This window comes from Tachypleus tridentatus, chromosome 9 (assembly GCF_004210375.1).
Source record: "Tachypleus tridentatus isolate NWPU-2018 chromosome 9, ASM421037v1, whole genome shotgun sequence".
NCBI lineage: Eukaryota > Metazoa > Arthropoda > Merostomata > Xiphosura > Limulidae > Tachypleus > Tachypleus tridentatus.
In genome coordinates, this window is record NC_134833.1 from 168,176,907 (window position 1) to 168,198,562 (window position 21,656).

At 32.1% G+C, this 21,656-nt stretch overlaps 1 protein-coding gene and 1 long non-coding RNA gene across 2 annotated transcripts in view; both read left to right on the top strand.

The window, feature by feature from the left end:
* The window catches only part of LOC143227580 (hapless 2-like), a 35,309-nt gene extending 25,308 nt beyond the window's left edge, over window positions 1-10,001 (top strand). Inside the window, exons 8-11 of the mRNA XM_076459010.1 lie at window positions 404-645; window positions 7,912-8,009; window positions 9,240-9,399; window positions 9,907-10,001. Coding sequence (XP_076315125.1) covers window positions 404-645; window positions 7,912-8,009; window positions 9,240-9,399; window positions 9,907-10,001 — 595 coding nt within the window. The remainder of the gene's footprint in view (window positions 1-403; window positions 646-7,911; window positions 8,010-9,239; window positions 9,400-9,906) is intronic.
* Window positions 10,002-10,803: 802 nt separating this feature from the next.
* LOC143226896 (uncharacterized) lies at window positions 10,804-21,272 on the top strand. Its single transcript, XR_013014805.1, has 4 exons — window positions 10,804-10,886; window positions 19,868-20,003; window positions 20,248-20,336; window positions 21,146-21,272. It is a non-coding gene; the product is annotated as an uncharacterized LOC143226896 (long non-coding RNA).
* Window positions 21,273-21,656: the final 384 nt, after the last annotated feature.

The following is a 21,656-nucleotide window of genomic DNA, read 5'->3' on the forward strand; positions in this document are numbered from 1 at the left end:
TGTTTACATTTCTAAATCTCCATCATGTGAGTGACATAAAATAATTGGAGATAACAAAGTAAATTAACTATTATATACAAAATTATTAGATGGATTCCAGAAGTGTATGTTCAAAATAAGCTATTAGTAAAGTAAAATCTTTTATTTCTCAATACTGTAGTTCGCTAAATCTTGGTGTCCAGTTTAAAAATTGTTCAATATTATATTTATTCTTCATGTAATTATTAGATCTTTCATTAGATACTTAAGCCTGAGTTTAGGATAAATCATATTTACAGAAAACTAACGTATATTAATACTTGTTAGAGTTGTTTATGTATTATATAGATGAAAGTATTCTACACATTCTGTAGAATCAGAAGTTTAAAACTTTGTAGAAACTATAACTAACTCTATGTTTCAGTTATTTTGCACAGTTGATTGCCATAGTGACTTTGAGTACAGCTGGTATAAGTCAGATACATGTGCATGTTCTAAACACTGGCTTGGTTGAGGCTCGTTTCACTGCTAAAGCTGTCCAGTGTAGTGAGGGAGTGTCTGACAGCTCAGAAGTTTCAGTGTTTATTCCTCCTCAGAGTAAGAAAGTATTATTATTGTTTGTTCAGCTTGGATCAATGGATATTAATGACAACATTGTTTGCACAGGTGAGTAGCAAAGTATTTTTTAAAGATAGTGATCCATATGCTCCATTCTTAAATTTTTGCATGTAGTAATATAAACTTGTGATCAAAGTTGTAAACCTAAATAAAGCTAAAAATCAACTCGGTAATGAGTACAAGTTACTTATAAAGATTATAATGCATTGTTTTAATCGTTGGGAACACTTTATTTATTTTAGTTACTTAAATTATTATGAAATTTGTTTTAAAAGTTTGTTTTCTTAAACAGAAATTTTTATTCTCATAAAGTTGGGTATTCTAAAAAACTCAGTTCAAAAGGGCTTTATACTGTTCAAAATGGTATTTTACACTACTTAAAAGACTTATGACCAAAATAATAAGGAAGTAGATGAAGAAAAACAATTGTATGAAAGGATTTTCAAGGACAAAAGAAATCCTCTTCTGGATATTGGACTTTCAATAATGCTACAAAGGTCTGTGATTTCTATCTAATTGCATCTGATAACTCTGGAAGAAGAACTACCAATGTCTGTTGTACACGGGAAGGCTGCTTGTGCTCTTTCCTTGAGGATAAACCTCAGTGCCAGGAAAACACAAACAAGTAAAGATTGTACATGATTGAGCATTTGAAGACTGAGACTGAATGGACCACTCTGAATAGTATTCCTAGACATTTTTTAGGTAGAGTACCATCCAACTTCAACTTTGTTTAAAACCAACCAAGATTATCAAGGTAATACTCGAGATGCCACTGATGGAAAATGTCTACCAACAGAAACTGTTTCATCAACAGGTTAGATAGTAACCATCAAATAGGCTATGGAGCAGTGGTGAGCTTCTCTAAGTGGATTACAGAAGAGTGGGATAATGCAGAGCTAATATATAAATTGCAGATAGCTACTTACTCCTTTAACACTCTGGACCAAGGATTATCTACCCTTATAACAATCAAAGTCCATGAATATAGCTATAATGTTGTAGCCTTGACCAAGTAGTGGCCAAGAGATTGTAACATCAAGGAAACCTTGGTCAGGTGGTGATCAGTAGATCCTGACATCAAGGAAATGTTGGTCAGGTGGGGTCCAAAAGGCCATGAAAGGAATGTTCAAGCTGTGATATGAGTAAGACAAACATATAACTACACTTACATTCAAGAGTGCAGCAAATAAAGGTTTGAAGTGTGTCAGGCATGGAATGGTTGATCTACAGAGCAATGTCTGACCTGAGTCTGGCTCTAGTCTCCATCAAACCCTTGAATCAGGTAGCAATTTTAGGATGGTAAACATTGTTTAATTGTGTTGAATGTTCAACCCAGTTTATCACTGAGCTATTCCTTGACTTGAGTACAAGACTCAAAAGAGAAATACCATAAAGAGCATGTGTGTGCCTACATGGATCAACAGTACCATTTACACCTCATTGGCCAGTCTGTGGAAGGGCTACCCACTGAAAGAATGTAGTCCTACGTAGGTATGAGAGATATTCTCACCTTTGTTGAGGCTGTTTCTGTAGCAATATGGCATGAAGCTGTAACTTAAAACAAGTTGCAAGACAGGAAATCAGCTTGCAGTGGTCACACCTTAAACAGACCACTTTTCTTGGGCAACCATATTATGCCAATCTCAAGCATGTTGAAGTTTTAACACCATCCACACATCCCAGCGCTGTGAGACAACCACACTTGTATCCAGTAAATAGATAGGACTTTCCTGATCCTCTTATTGCCTGTGCCAATGATGCCTGTATATGTGCATCAGCTCGGAAAGGATGATCGAAATGTTTGCTTTACCTGTGCTGTGTTGGGTAACATTTAAGTGATTTTCCAATAAGCAAGGTAGACAAGACTATTGATTTTGAGTGACAGCTCAGCAGAAAAGCCAACGTATTAGATGGTAAAGTAGTTATAGTTCAAGGAAACTAACAGAGCTCAAGTTGCATCTGGCAACTGACTAGGGTGGCTGTGATCACAGCTTGCACAAATATGTTTGTTGGCCAGCTCAACTCTCTTGTGATAAGTGAGTCTTGGTGCATGCATTTCAAGAGTATAAGGGCAAGAGGTAGAATTCCTAATTGATAAATGAGTAGTCTGAACACTGATAGATCTAGTGGTTTATCATGACTCTGAATTAAATACTTTGTGAAATGCAAGCAAATTAGATATAAATGAAGATGTGGCTCTTCTACTGTAAAGGTGTCAACTATTACGATTTGAGTGTAATCATTACAATTTTAGTGTATACATTATGACTATATGCTCATACAGACAAATATTACAACTTGTTGCAACTCCTAAATTATTATATAGGCCTATACAATAAAGTGAAAGGGCTTGAAAGGGATGAAAAGTTCTTGTGAGATACAAATAAATTTTGATAATAAATAAAAGACATAGTCCAAATGGCTACTTGCAATAATCATGTTTGTGCTTGAAATAATGAAAAATATTTGTATCTCTGATGTCTACAAATAGTTTGAGTGCAGTGCTTCTCCATACTGGGTACGTGGGGGAATCCATAGTTATGTTATCAGTGCTTGTCAGTCAATCAGCACTCGCTTAGATAGATATTTCTCGATTTCTAAGCGGCATAGAAACACCAATGTGATCGTTTATAAGACAGAAAAAAAAAGAGGCCTCATTCACCAGATTGTCTTGTTTCTGGCAAATCTATGTATGTATGTATGTTTTTCTTGCAGCAAAGCCACATCGGACTATCTGCTGAGCCCACCAAGGGGAATCAAACCCCTGATTTTAGCATTGCAAGTCCGTCGACTTACTGCTGTACTAGCGGGAGGGCTGGCAAATCTACAAGGACTAAAAGTGTGAATCAAAAATTTAGGAAAGAATATAGTGCAAAATATCTGGACATTGCATCAAAAGTCAGTGACAATCATGCGTTTTGTACAGTTTGTCACATCGATTTTTCTGTGGTGCATAGCGGAATAAACGATTGTTCCAGACATATAAAATTGGCATCTCACCAACAAAAGGCTGTGGCAAAGACAAAAACTATGCAGATAACGACATTTATGAGTAAGAATTCAGAATATAAAACCATAAATGCAGAAGTGATTTTCACACAATTCGTCATTGCTCATAATTTACCCCTAGCTGTAGCTTATCATGCAGGACATCTATTCAGAAAAATGTTCCCAGGCTCTGATATAGCAAAAAAATATGGCTGTGCTAGAACCAAAACTACAGCCATTGTACAAATGTTGAGTTATGAAGATGACAAAATGATTTCAAGTATACTTACTAACAGTGTTTACAGTTTAGCCACAGATGGATCCACAGACATGGATTACTCAAAACTGTATCCAGTGGTTGAACGATATCTGTACGGGCTCTGTCTATAATCATTACACTCAGTCATTTGAAATAGTTGGCATCTCTGCAGTACTGTATTTTTGATGCATTGGTCACTGGACAAATGTAGTCATTGGTATTTCTGAGATGAAACTTATCATTCAGTTCTATCTGCCAATCAAAGTTCATGGGAAAGTTGTCCATTGATGGTCATATTGAACACAGGAACGGTGGACTACATGAATGTATGTGAGAGAGTTGTCCGTTGCTGGTCAGACTGAACACAGGAATAATGGACCTTATAGAGTATGTTGAGAGGAAGTCATAGTACCTCCCAAGTACAAAACTGGTATTCTTGAGTGAAGTCTAGTGCATTGGTGCTGTGATAATACCCAGCTTTTGTTCAGGCTGTATAAGGAAAAGAGAAACCTTGTTGTTTTACAGTTATGGATAATAGGTTGTTTAGGTTTTTGCTGCATGGTGGGTGAAGTGATTGGACTGGAGGTAATGGTAGGTTTGTGTCTATTGTGCCTCATTTGTAACTAACACATGGTTACCAACATGTAACTAATACATGGTTACCAACATATATGATGTCTGTAGCTGAGGCTTTTGTAAGCAGTCTAGACTCAGAGCACCAACAACTCAGACACTTGTTGGCTAAATATGCTAACGTATTTGTGGAACCTGATGGCTGACTGGATGAAACAACCATTACATAGATACAGGTGATGCATGCCCATCTGAACACTCCTGGAAATATGGGAAAGTAGCCACCACCAAATTATAGCAAATGCTATAGGAAAGGAAAGAGTTGTAGGTGGTCCACACTTGTGAATTTCAAGAAGAAAGTAGCTATGATGAATGTGGTACAACTTGAATCGATGTCTTTTCATTATTATGAATAGATGAATGTTTGGATTTATTTTAAGCAGCACATTAATTCACCACATTTAACCTGGATACTGGCAAATTGAGCTTGGAGTCAAGAGCCAACCTGAAACTGTTTTCAACATGACAGATTAGTTTCATGTTATACTTTTCTATGTTTGTAACCTGCTTTTAACTTTGGAGAAGCTAACAAAGCTCACACTGAAGAGACTTGGTGATTGGTTGCACATTTGATCTGGGATTGTAAACCTGAAAATGGTATTCCAACAGTTATAGAAGGCAGATTTAAAACCAGAGGTGTTTGTATCTGAAGATGACAAATCTTGTTGAATCATCGTCAATTTATAACAGTTTTTCATTATGCAGTCAAGCTGCCATTTAGAAAAGATTGCTACTGAAGTAAGCACATTTTGATAGTTGTTGAAGGGGAGATGTGTGGTTCAAATGACGTTATTTGTCATGGTACAACAAAGTCATGCATGAGTATGATACTGACATGAAACAGAATATATATACATACATATATACAGAGAGAGTGTATTAATACAGAACAGTCATGTAAAATGAAACAAAATCAAAAGGAAGAACTGCATTAAAAAATGACAAATCCAAACATCTGATAATGATTATAAATAAAAGTAAGCCCAAACAAAATAAAAAAAACTGTACAAATCAAAAGGGTTACCAGGGTACAGGCTATAATGTGGGATATTAAATTTACCCTAGTTTTTGGAGGTGAAGTAGGTTTGGTTTGGTTTTGAATTTCTCACAAAGCTACTCGAGGGCTATCTGCACTAGCCATCCCTAATTTAGCAGTGTAAGACTAGAGGGAAGGCAGTTAGGCATTACCACCCACTGTCAACTCTTGGGCTAGACTTTTAACAACAAATACTACCTCTATGGCTGAAAGGGTGAGCATGTTCGGTGTGATGGGGATTCGAACCCGCGACCCTCAGATTACGAGTAGAAAGCCTTAATCATCTGGCCACGCTGGGCCAAGAGGTGAAGTAGGATTTGCATATTGGTGGGGACACACCATCTATTAGTCTTAACTTTCATTCACCAGTCTCACATGGAGAAATTCATAAATAATAATAAAAGGAAACAGAGGTTAGGAGAGTGAGATGTGGGTGCTCAAGCCCACAAGGTCCCAGATCTATGTCACCCTTCACTGCCTGCAGACAGTTGTGGGGGGGGGGGGGGGGTGACTGCTCTCCAAAGTAAGGAAGAAGTAATAATAATAAAATACTACCACTTGGGGGTAAGTAACTTTGCATTTCAGACCCCATTATGGTGGTAAAGCACTAATTAGTATCCCAGTAGATAAATTATACTAGTATAAAGGGTCCCAACCAATTATCTAAACTAACTACGACAACTCCCAATTACCATCCATTATATCTACTGTAACTACCAGTTCTCAGACTGTAAACAAGCCTTTATATGTGATAATGTGTGCATTGTTATAAAATAGTTTCAACTTGTTTAACTTATCCTGTTAACAACTAAATGTACTTAACAGGAACCTTCAGTAAAATTTTCTTAATTTTTGCTTTTTTACATTTATTTAATATATTCTTATAATTTCCACAGAATATTTTGATAATTTTATTCAGTTTCTTTATTATATCCATTAAATATTACTTTTAGCATCAGTATTTCAATATAATGTTTATAATACAAGGATATGATACATTACTATTAACACAGTGTAAACCATATACTGGAAAATAAAAATATTTTCTTTGATGAAACTTTGCAGAATGGACAGCAACTACCTGTTGTGGACACACGATTGTAGAGGATGACGTTTCTAAAAGTCTTCCGCCTTTTTGTCTTCAAGGTGGACGACTTTCTAAACATCATCCTCCACACTAGTGTCTTCACAACAGGCAGTTGCCGTCCATTCTAAAAAGTTTCATCATGAATACTCTGCCTAAACAATCTATCAAAGAATATTTTCTTTTATCAAAAATATTTATATGGATATCATTTTCAGTTATTTTAATTTATAATTCTAAACAATGTGCCTCTAGATTAGAAAGTATAGTATTTTCTGTTTCTTATTATAGTGTATAAATAGTTTTAATAACATTACTTATCTCAGAATTTTTATACTAATTAACTCATCTATATATCTGTAGGTAAAAGCAGAAATGTCTGGGTTTAAGTTGTTTTCAGTAAACCTATTCTGATAATAAAATAAAGATATAAATTTATAAAACAAGTGGAATAGATAGGTCCCATTGAAACTCCTATCACTTGTTTAAATACCTGGTCATTTTTATATGATAACATGTTATTAATGTGAGGGTTTTAAAAGTAGTTAAAACTATTTAATGTTATATTTTATCAGTTTCAAATTCCTTACGTAGCCTAGTTGGGGAACTGTAAAAAACAAGTCTAGTACCAGAGAGTTGTTCAGGTGCAAAGAATATGGATAGCTACACCTGCTTATTACTTTAAAAAAAGAAACATGTGCTAAGAATTTCAAATATTACAGTTACAGTGCAAAATGAGCAAAGTTTGTAGTGTAGCACCCATGAATGTAACAGAACATCCCAACAGAGACTAAAGATACTTTCTGGTGGATAAGCTATGATAACATTGTGTGCCTCTGGTAATATTAGACCAACTAGTTTATGAGATGCTCAGAAAGCAGTGTTTAAATTATAAATTACACTGTATTTCAACTGATTAGTAAGTATAACTTTGCTGGGTACTAGTGGTTATAGTGGAGTCATTACTGAAAAATAACCATCACAGTCTTTTCAAAATTTATTAATGTTGTTCTTTGTGGTTTCTTACATAATAAATCATCTTTTTAATACACTTAAACAGTGATATATTCTGTAAGCACACCACTGGTGACAGTTATATGTACATGTGTGTAGAAAATGTCAGAAGGAAAAAGCCATTTATAAATTATCAATAAGTGTTCACTACTGTACAACATTTATATTCCTACTATTGAATAACAGATTATCTGTTTCTGGATCAGGGCTAGTTCTGAATTATGTTGTATTGTTTGACTGACTTACCAATTATTATTCAGTTTTCTAATGTTAATGTAATAAAATCTGACATCTCAGTGAAGCTTAGAAGTGAAAATGTGGAACACGTGGCTGAAAGACAAGCTGTTTTGAAACCTAAGGACCGTTGTGTTTGTTTCATGCATTGCAAGTGTACAGTATGTATTTTATTTACCTTTCATTAGAAATATTTCTATTTTAACTTCAAATGATGTAAAAAGTGTGACAGTTAATGAAATGTAGCATTGTGTCATGTAATAACTCAAAATTCCTATAAAGCATAGCAAGAAAAATACTGGATTTAATATACATTTACCAAACTCTGTACAATTATTGACAGTTTAAATTTTTTCCTTTCTTAAGCAGATCCATTCAAAATATCATAAAAGATTGAAAATATTAACTTTAAAATATTTGGTATTTCGGGCTGGAAAGCTGTTAAAAAAAAAACACCTCTTGAGGATGCTGATGGTAACTTTCTTGTTATTGGAATATCTTTTATAAATGATTCTAAAGAATTCATTTCTTTACATAATTAGACTTGATAGTTGAGGATGCTGATGGTAACTTTCTTGTTATTGGAATATCTTTTATAAGTGAGTCTAAAGAATTCATTTCTTCACATAATTAGACTTGATAGTTGAGGATGTTAGTGGTAACTTTCTTGTTATTGGAATATCTTTTATAAATGAGTCTAAAGAATTTATTTCTTCACATAATTAGACTTGATAGTTGAGGATGTTAGTGCTAACTTTCTTGTTATTGGAATATCTTTTATAAATGAGTCTAAAGAATTTATTTCTTCACATAATTAGACTTGATAGTTGAGGATGTTAGTGGTAACTCTTTTGTTATTGGAATAGCTTTTATAACTGATGTAAGGGGACCAAAGTTTTCAATGAAAATCGTTACATAGTTAGGCTTGGCAGTTGAAGATGGTAACTTATTTATTGATAGAATTATTAATATGAATTAGTGGTGAAAAACTGCTCTGTCATTTAATATGCTGATGCATCATAAACGACTTACTCTCATGAGAAGAATATTCATTTATAAGTAACTGTTTACTAGAATATGTTATTCTTTCTTGATATAGAATATTTAACAGCATGGTCTGGTATTGTACATTTTTGAACAGGTAACAAACATTAATTTCGAAGCAAGTCATGTTTAACAGTTATGTATTGTTTCTTGAAAATGTTTATTTCTGAATTATTTACCTCTTGATTGTATACAAGTTATTGTTCACCTTTAATATAAGTTTACTGCATAGTTCATAATTTTGTGAATTGTTAACATAAGAATAAATCATTAACTTATGGATTGATTTAATAGCATGTTTAGTGTCATGATTTTTTGAGTAGTCAAATAATGTTTCTTGTTTTCAGTGCATAAAAGACAGTTTATCTTGCAAACTTATCAAACTAGAAGATTACCATAAAGCTGGTTTTCGTGGTTCTTTGCCTGTTCTACATACATTGAAATATCACCACAACTTCACCATCCTTTTCATCATCATTGTTATCAATATTCTATTCTTAATCATCGGTAAGGCTTTCTTTACCTTTATTATAGAAAATATTATGATGAATTAAACTTGATACACAGAGGAAAAACAGCTAAATATTTTAAACATTAAATCCTACATTTTGTACAAAGATAGTTTTGAACAGTGTTCTTTCAATGGAACCAGTACAGCTTTAATAGAAACAGGTAACTTTATAAACGTTTTTTTAATGTAGGTGGCAGGTTAATTTGTGAATACATTTCAACTGGATATGCCATTCAAAATATATTTCTAAAATAATTATTAACAATCAAAGAATATTTACTTATACATAGTCACGTAATGATATTCAAGAAACTAAAATGTAGATGGTTTACTTTGATTTTTCAAATAATCAACAAATATTCTATGAATGATACAGACAAGACAACTGTTGGTGTACTAGAGTGCAAATGTGTACTTCTAATGACTATATGTTGAGAGAAAGTTTGGATACAATTATAGTTTGTTAGTAATGCTCTTCAACCAGTTCTGATATTCAATCACAGGTTGCACTTGGTTTTCACAGTTCATTGAACCATATACTGGTGATATGAGTGCAAAAAGGGAATGTTGTGTATGGCTTTCTGCTGAACCTATGTAATGCAATGGGTTTCAAAGTTTTTGCCTTTCAGAGCTGTTAAAAATATAAAATGTGGGATGTATAAAAAATCTTGTATAAATCATACAATTCTAAAGTTCTTTAGTAACAGAGAATGTTTCTCTACATGACTGTGTGTAGGCTTGTTTTAAATCTGAAGGAAGAGGTTAATGTAGAAAAGGTATCACATATTTGCACAAGTGGCATTCTTGCATGAGTATCTACAAGATGGGGGCAGTGGAGGTAATTTCCCCCCGCTCCTAGAATTTTGAAAGAAACTTTATTAGAAAATAATAGTAATTAAATATAAATGGTAAAATTATGCTTACATAAATAAGCTGTAACTAGCTAGAACATTACATTAAAACTTAAAAAGGAAACGGCGTGCAATCTGCAATGGCTTGCATCCACCAGGAATAAATTCTGTAGACAATTCATGCACTCTTCATCATGGTTGAAATAAGTTGAAAATCAATGATATAACTGTTTATAAATTCTGTAGACAATTCATGCACTCTTCATCATGGTTGAAATAAGTTGAAAATCAATGATATAACTGTTTATAAATTCTGTAGACAATTCATGCACTCTTCATCATGGTTGAAATAAGTTGAAAATCAGTGATATAACTGTTTATATTTTGTTCAAGGAATTGAGATAATACTTTGTGTGTTAGTGTTTTCTGAAGCCATTTTTCTATAACTGTATTACTACTAGGTTTCACAAAAGCAGCTGGAGGTGTTATTTTGAACCGTAGAGTAGCAACATTTGGTATTGAATTTTGGTTTACCGGCCAAAACTACTACGACAATATATTGATAAAACTTTACAAGAATCATATGAAGTGGTAGAGTACAATGAGGAGGGTTATCCTGTACATCCTGAAACGTATGCTGTAATGTTTTGGTTTATATTATTAAGATATCTATTCTTAAGTAATTTTTTATCTAAAATGGAAAGACCAAATCTATATAATTGTATGTGAATTTCAAAGGTTGTTTATTAATTAAAAGCAATTTATTTTAAAATATGTGTATGTGATAATATTTAATATACTGGGTATCCAAAATGTCTGAACTAATAGAGAAAAATCACACTTTTCTTATTTATTATTTAAATTGCAGGCCATTAACAACTGACAATAGAAGTGAATTTGTTTAACTTTAAGAAAATAATGTTTACTTTCCCTATGGGTCCATACTTCTGGGCCACCAAATATGTTACCACACTTTTCTTTCGAGTGTATAAGAAATGGCATTTTAAAATCTTTTCTTAAAACTCACTCACTGATATTTAATCATTATATTAGCAAATATGTTTGATTTAGGAAAGTATAATGTTTTAAACAAAGAGGAACAGTTTTAAAATCTTTATCTTAATTTATCATTTCATTGGAAAATATTGTTTGGGGCAAGTGTAAACACATGGGTAGGGTTTTCAGCCCTGGCTTATAACTAATTACATTAACATTTCATATCTAATGAACAGCAACTATGTTTGTTGTGTGAAGGTATGTTTAAAATTGCTATACTGAGTATACAAATAAAGATATTACAAATAGTAATGGATCCTACAGAAGTCTTATGTACATCCTCTTTAATTACTGGTACCTCCTATAAATTCTTGGAGATCTCGTTAACGTTTGTTTCTAACAATGCCTCGTGCTATGTAGATCTTGCTGATGTTTGTTTCTAACTATACCTAGTGCCATGGAGATCTGGCTCATGTTTGTTTGTCACTACCTAATGCTATAGAGATCTTGCTGATGCTTGTTTTTAACACTACCTAATGCCATAGAAATCTTGCTGATATTTGTTTTTAACACTACCTAATGCCATAGAAATCTTGCTGATGTTTGTTTTTAACACTACCTAATGCCATAGAAATCTTGCTGAATGTGTGTTTCTAACACTACCTAATGCCATAGAAATCTTGCTGAATGTGTGTTTCTAACACTACCTAATGCCATAGAAATCTTGCTGACATTTGTTTCTACCACTACCTAATGCCATAGAAATCTTGCTGAATGTGTGTTTCTAACACTACCTAATGCCATTGAGATCATGCTGACATTTGTTTCTACCACTACCTAATGCCATAGAGATCTTGCTGATGTTTGTTTTTAACACTACCTAATGCCATAGAAATCTTGCTGAATGTGTGTTTCTAACACTACCTAATGCCATTGAGATCATGCTGACATTTGTTTCTACCACTACCTAATGCCATAGAGATCTTGTTGATGTTTGTTTTTAACACTACCTAATGCCATAGAAATCTTGCTGAATGTGTGTTTCTAACACTACCTAATGCCATTGAGATCATGCTGACATTTGTTTCTACCACTACCTAATGCCATAGAAATTTTGCTGAATGTGTGTTTCTAACACTACCTAATGCCATTGAGATCATGCTGACATTTGTTTCTACCACTACCTAATGCCATAGAGATCTGGCTCATGTTTGTTTCTAATAATACCTAAAGCCATGGAGATCTTGCTGATGTTTCTTTCTAACAATACCTAAAGCCATGGAGATCTTGCTGATGTTTGTTTCTAACAATATCTAATGCCATGGATATCTTGCTGAATGTGTGTTTCTAACAGTACCTAATGCCCTGGAAGTCTTGCTTATGTTTGTTTCTAACAATACCAAATGCTATCATTGTTTTTCTATACAGTTTTTATCAACTGTTTTATGTTTTGACAAAAACAGCTGAAAATTAAGCATTTATGAGTAAATGGTAATGATACGTATATTTGTAAGCATTTACTTTTACACCTATACTGTTTAATCCTAACCACATGAGGAGGATAACTAACATCCAAATACATACTACATTTATTGGATCAGTCCAGATTTTGTATAGGAATATATTGTAAACAGTCATACATCTTTGTACATGAAAGTTCTGTTAATTGCACTGTATGATCATACTTACAAGTTATTTGCTTTCAACTGTGTCATGTAAACAGGAGTGAGGATTGTTTGTTTTATGTTTGTTGGTGTTCACTTTATGGTGGTTACAAGGTCAGTCCATTGACCAATTCCCTCACAGAGTGAGAGAAAACATGAAAAAATTCTGGAAAAAAAAGTAATATTTATGTAGTATGTTTGAGAATTTTCAGTTGAAGTATTTTTAATCTTAGCATGAAACATTCTGCACTCAAATAAGTCAACATTTTGATTCCATATCATGAACAAATTCTCATAAAAATACTTAATTAAAAATTCAGACTCATTTGTCAACAAAAGACTTGTAATGTTTAAAAATATAATTTCAGTACATATTAAAGTTATAGTGTGAAAAATCTGTACAAAAAAGCACGTTTTAGTAATTTGTTATGTATTTTTAGTAATCATTCATTTCATATATGTATATATAATAAATTCTTACCTACAATAAAGTCAATATTCATCAGATGGTTATCACAGTAGGTGTTCATATCTTTCTTTTGTGCATGCACGCCTGTGTATCTATATATACACATATAAAGTCATCCCATAAGTAAAGTCCAAAAATGTGATACAGAAAGTCATCATCATTTCTGTCTTTGTAGAAGGCTTTATGACTAACATATATAGTAGAACATGCATAAAATGTTCAGACAAATAAAAGAAACTAACCCAACTTCACTTTTTCAGATCATTAATCAAATAAACCCTTATGAAGATGGATGTGTCTGAGGAGCATATTAGACATATAATGCTTTATGAGTTTAAACACAATGCAATAGTGCAGCAGAAACTACACAAAATATTCAAAGTGTTTATGGTGCGGAGTCTCTCAATGAAAGAAAATGTCGAAGGTGGTTTCAGAAGTTCAGTTCAGGTAACTACAGCTTAATTGATGTGCCATGTTCAGGTTGTCCTGTTGAGTTTAATGATGACTTGCTGCTGGCTGCACTTAGTGAAGATTGTGCTGTAACAGTTGAAGAACTAGTATAGAAGCTTAATTTGACATAAGCCAACCTAAGAGCAAGAGTGGACATTTGCACTTATCTGCGCTCTCATAAACATAACTCACCTTTTTGGACAGGTTGGTGACTGGAGAAGAAAAATGAATATATTATAAAATGTTAAGCACCATAGACAAGGGCTTAGTGCAGGTAAACTGGCTAAAGCACAGCCCGAAATGGACCTTCACCCAAGGAAAGTCTTGTTAAGCATTTGGTGGTATACTGTTGGTGTGATCCACTTTTTGAGTTGCTGCCACTCAATGTAACAATTACATTAGACTTTTACTGTCAACAGTAAGAACACTTAAATGTTGCACTGAAAGAAAAGAGGCCTGCTTTGATCAGTTGTAAAGGTGTTGTGTTACACCAGGATAATGGACGGCCCCATACAGCAAGGATCACATATGCAAAGATTGAAGAAGTAGACTGGGAAAAACTTCCACATCCTCCTTATTCTGCAGACCTTGCCCCATCTGATTATCATCTATTCTAAAGTTTGATGGAAAAGAGCTTGGAACACTTGAAAATGTCAAAACTGCTCTCTCTACATTCTTTTCCTCCAAACCCCAAGAATTTTATAGAAATGGCATTCAGAAGCTTTTGAATCATTACATACACTGCTGGCCAAAATCTTAAGGCCAATGAACATAAAGAAACAATATGTATTTTGCATTGTTAGACTCAACCACTTACTTGAGTAGAGCTTAGAAAAATGAAAATAAAAATAAAAACAATTTTTAGCATTTAATACGGAAAATGTGAACACTATGAAATTAGCCTAAATACTAACTGGTCAAAAGTTTAAGACCATACCAAAAAGAAGTCCTGAACAGGGTAGGAAATGCCCAACAAGAGGTCTCAGTAATGAGTTGCATGGCCATCATTGTGAATAACTGAAAACATTCGTTTTGGCATGGTCGATATAAGTGTTTGCAGAAGGCTGGCTGGAATGTTATTCCAAGTGGTGAAGATGGCTTCACGAAGATCATGCACTATTTGGAATTGACGTCCACTTCTATAGACTTCTCTTTCCATCCACCCCCAAACATTTTCAATGGGGTTCAGTTCAGGCAAACATGCTGGATGGTCCAAAAGAATCACGTTATTCGCCATGAAAAAGTCCATTGTCTTGCAGGCATTGTGGATTGCAATGTTGTCTTGCTGAAAGATCCAGTCATTTCCACACAAGTGAGGGCATTCAGTCAATAAGGATGCTCCCTCCAACATGCCAATATAGCCAAATGCTGTTTGATGCTCCTATATAACCTGAAACTCCATTGTTGCATGGAAGAAGAAAGCACCCAGATTATGATGAAACCTCCTCCACTGTGTCATATAGAAAATGTCTCCAGTGGAATATTCTTATTGTGCCAGTAACATTGGAAGCCATCTGGACCATCCAGGTTAAATTTTCTCATCAGAGAACAAAATCTTCTTCCACTTTTCTACACCTCTCAGCAAAGATTAACCGAGCTGTTTCGTGATGTGGAAGGAGGCATGGCTTTTGAAGACGTTTACAGTTTTTAAAGCCTTTCTCTTGTAGATGCCATCTTGTTGTTCTTGAGCTGCATTCTGCATCTGTAAGGGCCTTAATCTGGTTCAACGATTGGCTGGTGTCTTGCCAAACAACCCATTGAAACCTCCTGCTCAATGCCAGTGAAATTTTCTTGGGCCGACCACTTGAGATTCTCTTTCCGTATCCCTCAGGTCTTTTAAGAAATTTGCAACAGCAGTTTCACTACACCCAATCTCACCAGTGATGGCACGTTGAAAGAGACCTTGCTTTTGCAGCTCAACAATTCTGCCATGTTCAAACTCTGTCAACTTTTTAGCCTTTGCCACGTTTTTACATCATGACATAGATTGACAGTGGGAGATGTTGACAACACTAATGCTTGAACATAAATGACTAAGTTTCGTTTTGTGTTTACCAATTAATGCTTCATTTCAGTATGGTCTTAAACTTTGACTAGCTAGTATTTAGGCTAATTTTATAGTGTTCACATTTTTCCTACTAAATGCTAAAAAGGTTATTTTTATTTTCCCTTTTCATATTTTCATCTTTCGAAGCTCTACTCAAATAAGTGGTTGAGTTTAACAATGCAAAATGCATATTTTTTCTTTATGTTCATTGGCCTTAAGATTTTGGCCAGCAGTGTATGTATTTTTTACACACACACACACACACATAATTTGTGAAATTAAATAATTACATCCAAACGAAGCCAAATAAATCATGAGGAACGACTGCATTAAAAACAGCAAATCCCAACCTCTGATTAATTATAACCATAAACTTTTAAGCCATAAACAAAACACATGAAAATTAAACAAAATATGTTGCACATTTTGAAAAGATCTCAGGGTACAAGTTAAAATGTGGAATTATAAATGTATCCTAGGTTTTGGAGGTGACTGAAGAAGTAGGACCCACATTGCAGTGGAGATACACTGTTTCTCAGTCTTACCCTCCAATTCACTGGTCTCATATAAGAAGATTAGAAATTTAGAAATTAGGAGAGTGAGATGTGGGTGCTCAAGCCCACAACATTCCACATCTATATCACCTTTCACTGCCTGTAGACAGTTTTGCTTTCTCAAGTTAAAGTAAAAATAATAAAAACATAAAAAGATGAAAAATAAATAAAATAAAATGAAACATAAGGTACTGTCATTTGGGAGTAAGTAAGATAAAACTTAACTCTTGAAGTTAGCATTCCTGCCCCAGTATAGTAGAGGCACTAATTAATGCAACGCCAGTAAAGCAATAGTTTACTGTGACTGTTGTGCTTTTATATGCAGCTCAAGTTGTACATTTTAACTATTTAATTATTTTAACTAAAAATAATTATCAGTAATATTTCTCGTATTTTATTTATAGTTTCTTTATTAAATATATTATCTATTAATTTTGTATCATATATCAACATTATTAATAAGATATAATTTATTACAAATTTTACAATATCTGAATAACTGCAAAGTTAAAATGTTTACAATAGATGTGTATGGCATATTTCTATGTAAGGAGGTTAAACCATAAATTGGAAAAATCAAAATATATTCTTTTGTCAAAAATATTTATATCCTTTTCATCAATTACTTTAGTTTCTAAATCTAAATAATGTGTATCTGTATTAGAAATTGAAGGATTTTCAATTTCTAATTCTGTTGGATAAGTGGTGTCAATAACATTATATATTTCAGAATTATTTATTAAATCATCAATATATCCGTAAGTTAAAGTAAAATATGAATTTGCATAGTTTTCAATAAGTATATTTTCATAACAGTATAAATATACTTTTCACCCTATTACTTACACTAATTCATTTTGTAAAATAAAAAATATAATTTATTTATTAACACATACGAAATGTAATATACATATACATGTAAATTTACATAGAGCTTAAGTTAAAAAGAATTTAATGAATTCTACAGAATTGAAACATTTCAGGATTCATCCTTTTACCTCGGTTAAGATAACTATATTAGAAATAGTTAATGAAGACACCAATAGACTCCAAAGAGAAAACTTTTACATTTTAAAACTAAAAACATTATATCCTTTTAAATTAAACCAAGATTTCAATAATTCTACTACTTTGAATTTGAGCAATGATTATTGTGTTGCTAATTTTTTTCTTTATAGATAACTATTAATAAACATAAGAAAATTAGAGGTAAAGGAAATAATAAAGTAAAATGGGTTAATTTTTCAGAATTCTGTTTAGATAATAGTTTTTATACTAACATTAGTATACATAAACTACATTTTGAAAAGATTTATGAACTTAATTTTCCCAAAATAAAAATATTAATTAATGTACTAAATAAATATAACTTTTTAAATGATCATTCAAAACAAGAAATTATAAAATATCAACTGAAAGTTAATGGTGTTTCAAGTTTTGAAAAAGAGAAATGGAAAGTAAAATCTTCATGTTTGGTAATTAATTTTAGACAAAAATATTCAATGATTTTCAGATTTCTAAAATTATTCATCAATCTATAAACAACAATTTTCCTTGTAAAAACTTAAGACCTACGATCAGTTATAAATATGAAGTTTCGATTGGTTCAATAATATATAATTATAAACGTTTTTAGCTAATTTAAATGTAGATTATGTTAATAATTTACCTTGTAAATTTGAAAATAGTTTGTTGATATTTTTCATACACATATTATTACTGGTAATTTAGATATTATAAAAGATAAAATATGTCAAGTAATCAAAAAGGAACTAAATACAGAATAGCAACAAAATGTAATAAAATAATCTTCTAAAACATCTTGAAAAAATACTGATGAATATATTTTAAAACTTAATTATATTACAGCTTATCCACCTGGAAGGTTTTTAGAATAAAATTTTAATATACTTAAAAAATAAAAATAAAATTATCCTACATATATTTAAAAAATATATAGATTTATCATTTAATCAGCTAAAAGTACGATTAAAGAACTGCAAGAAAAATATGTTATAGATCCTATTGATAAAGTTAACTGTAATACTGGTAGAATGATAAAGATAACTGTAATACTGGTAGAATTTATAAAAAGTTCTATGCATTAATTATGCAGAAATTACTAATACACAAACTTTTAACCTTCTCAACCAATCAAAAGATATAGTAATTAATAATTTCATTAAATCTTTTAATAAACTTTCTTCTAAACATAATTCTTATGTAGATTTGCCATTTCTTTATGCTATTCCAAAATTACATAAATCTCCAATTAAATTTAGATTTATTTCCAATTCAGTAAAAACAGTTATCAAACAACTGGGTGTATTATTAAATAAATAACTTAATATTTTACTTGATAAAATAGAAAATTTAAGTATTAACAATAAAAGACATACATTTTGAATAATAAAAAACAACCAACCTATTCTAGAATGTCTAAGTGTGATCAGGTAATTAGTATTCAAGCATTTGAGTATTTTTGTCAAAAGAAAAGATTTTTATTTTCCAATTCATGGTTTACCCTCCTTACATAGCAATATACCATACCAATATATTAAAAACATTACAACTTCACAGTTATTTAGATATTGTAAATACTGTAACAAGTTCCAATATTTTATTGATAATGTTGATATACTGATACGGAAACTAGTAGTTGATGTATTTAATAAAGAAATTTTAAATAGACTTATTAAATTATTCTGTAATAAATAGAAATAAAATAAAAGAAATATTATTGATAATAATTTTTAGTTACAAATAAGGTTATTTAAGAACTTGGCACTACTTTATGTAGACATACACCTTGAGCTGCACATGAAAGCATGACAGTCACTGTAAACTATCACTTTACTGATGTAATGCCTCAACCATATTAAGGGGCAGGAATGCTAACTTCAAGAAGCAAGTTTTATCTTACTTACCCCAAAATAGTAGTACCTTATTTTTCCTACCTTTTATTTTATTCATTAATTTTTAATTTTATTTAATTTTCATCTTTTTATGTTTTTCTTATTCTTACTTTAACTTGGGAGAGCAGTCACCTTCCCATAACTGTCTACAGGCCATGAAGGGTGATACAGATGTGGGATTGACACTCACATCTCGCTCTCCTATTTTCTGAATTTCTAATCTTCTTATTTGAGACTAGCAAACTGGAAGTTAAGACTGATAGACAGTGTATCCCCATCACACTGTGGGTCCTACTTCCTCAGTCACCTCCAAAACCTAGGATACATTTTATAATCCCATGTTGTAACTTGCACCCTATGATCATTTTAAAAATATGCAACATATTTTGTTTAATTTTAATTTGGTTTGTTTAAGGCTTAAAATTTATGGTTATATATGTGTACACATTTATTTTCTCAAACATAAATATGTTTTAGGTAGATTTACATTTCTGTTTATTTGATGCTCTCTTTTGCAGTAAAGAACGTGTTAGAGTTACTACCATATATGAAGAACTGCTCCTGAACCTATTTATTGTATATTTGAGTCCAGTGCTACTGATATATTTCTTGAGTAAAAGAAAGAGGGAGAATTCAGAGTACGTACCCATTAATGTAAGTTCAAACAAACAATATGCAGACAATATGTTTGTCAGTAAAACCACATCTTTATTCTTGAGGCAGACCACTACTATTAGATCTAGCCTTAAAACTACGGTTCAAATAGATTATCAGGCTCTGCTAGTAAACTATATACAGAAGGTAATTACAGACTTGAAAATAAATATTCTACAGTTCAAAGAGCTTTTCTGTTAGAACCTTTTCTTATTCAGTTAATGTTGATTTATTTTCATTTTAGCAACAGTCAGAGGATGAGATATCTAACACAAGTAATAATTCACCTGAACTTCCCCCATCTGAAGCTTGAAAAATAACTTAACAAACCAGGTAATGATTTTAGTGATCATCCTGCTGTACTTAAGTTTGAGGAACAACTTAACAAATCAGGTAATGATTTTAGTGATCATCCTGTTGTACCTACGTTTGAGGAACAACAACAAATCAGGTAATGATTTTAGTCATCATCCTGCTGTACCTAAGTTTGAGGAACAACTTAACAAACCAGGTAATGATTTTAGTGATCATCCTGTTGTACCTACGTTTGAGGAACAACTTAACAAATCAGGTAATGATTTTAGTCATCATCCTGCTGTACCTAAGTTTGAGGAACAACTTAACAAACCAGGTAATGATTTTAGTGATCATCCTGCTGTACCTAAGTTTGAGGAACAACTTAACAAACCAGGTAATGATTTTAGTGATCATCCTGTTGTACCTAAGTTTGAGGAACAACTTAACAAACCAGGTAATGATTTTAGTGATCATCTTGCTATACCTAAGTTTGAGGAACAACTTAACAAACCAGGTAATGATTTTAGTGATCATCCTGTTGTACCTAAGTTTGAGGAACAACTTAACAAACCAGGTAATGATTTTAGTGATCATCCTGTTGTACCTAACTTTGAGGAACAACTTAACAAACCAAGTAATGATTTTAGTGATCATCCTGCTGTACAGGTGTTCAAGAGAAAATTTTAAAAAAATTGTCAAATAAATTAGTGATATAAGAAATCTCTACATCTTTCTATGTGTATTATTTAATATTTTATTATTAAAGACATATTTAGAAATTAATTTATCATTTACCAGAAATTAGTAAAAAAAGAACCTTTTTCACTGATTTTTTTGTGTTCTAGGTTTGTGGATCTGGAGATAACTTTCACAGCAGTAAGGAAGAGCAAATTAATACACATTTTGTAATTCATTGTGTTAGTTAAGACAGTTACAAGTTCTATTCTATATATTTGTTTTCTTCTTAAGGTTACTGTAAAATGCTTAAATAAATTTATAATAACAAAAGATAAAACGTGTTAATTTGTATACTGTATTCATTAATGTGTGTATGACAGACCTCAGTATCTCATGTGAAGAAACATTACTGATCATATACTTAAACTGACTTCTAACAAACCAGTTATTTACATCTGTGATCACAACTAACTTGTTCTTCCATGAGGAAACAAAATTGTTAAATTTGGGCTTTTCCTATTCAAATTTTATTGTTTGCATAAAACTGTCATTTAAATTAAATTAAACTTGAAGTGTTTCTTCTGTTGTCCAGCTGAGTAAACAATAAAATGTAATAGAATAATGCTGTTTGGTTATCTGGTTAAGTTTTAGGCTAAAATGGCAATACCAAGTATTTTT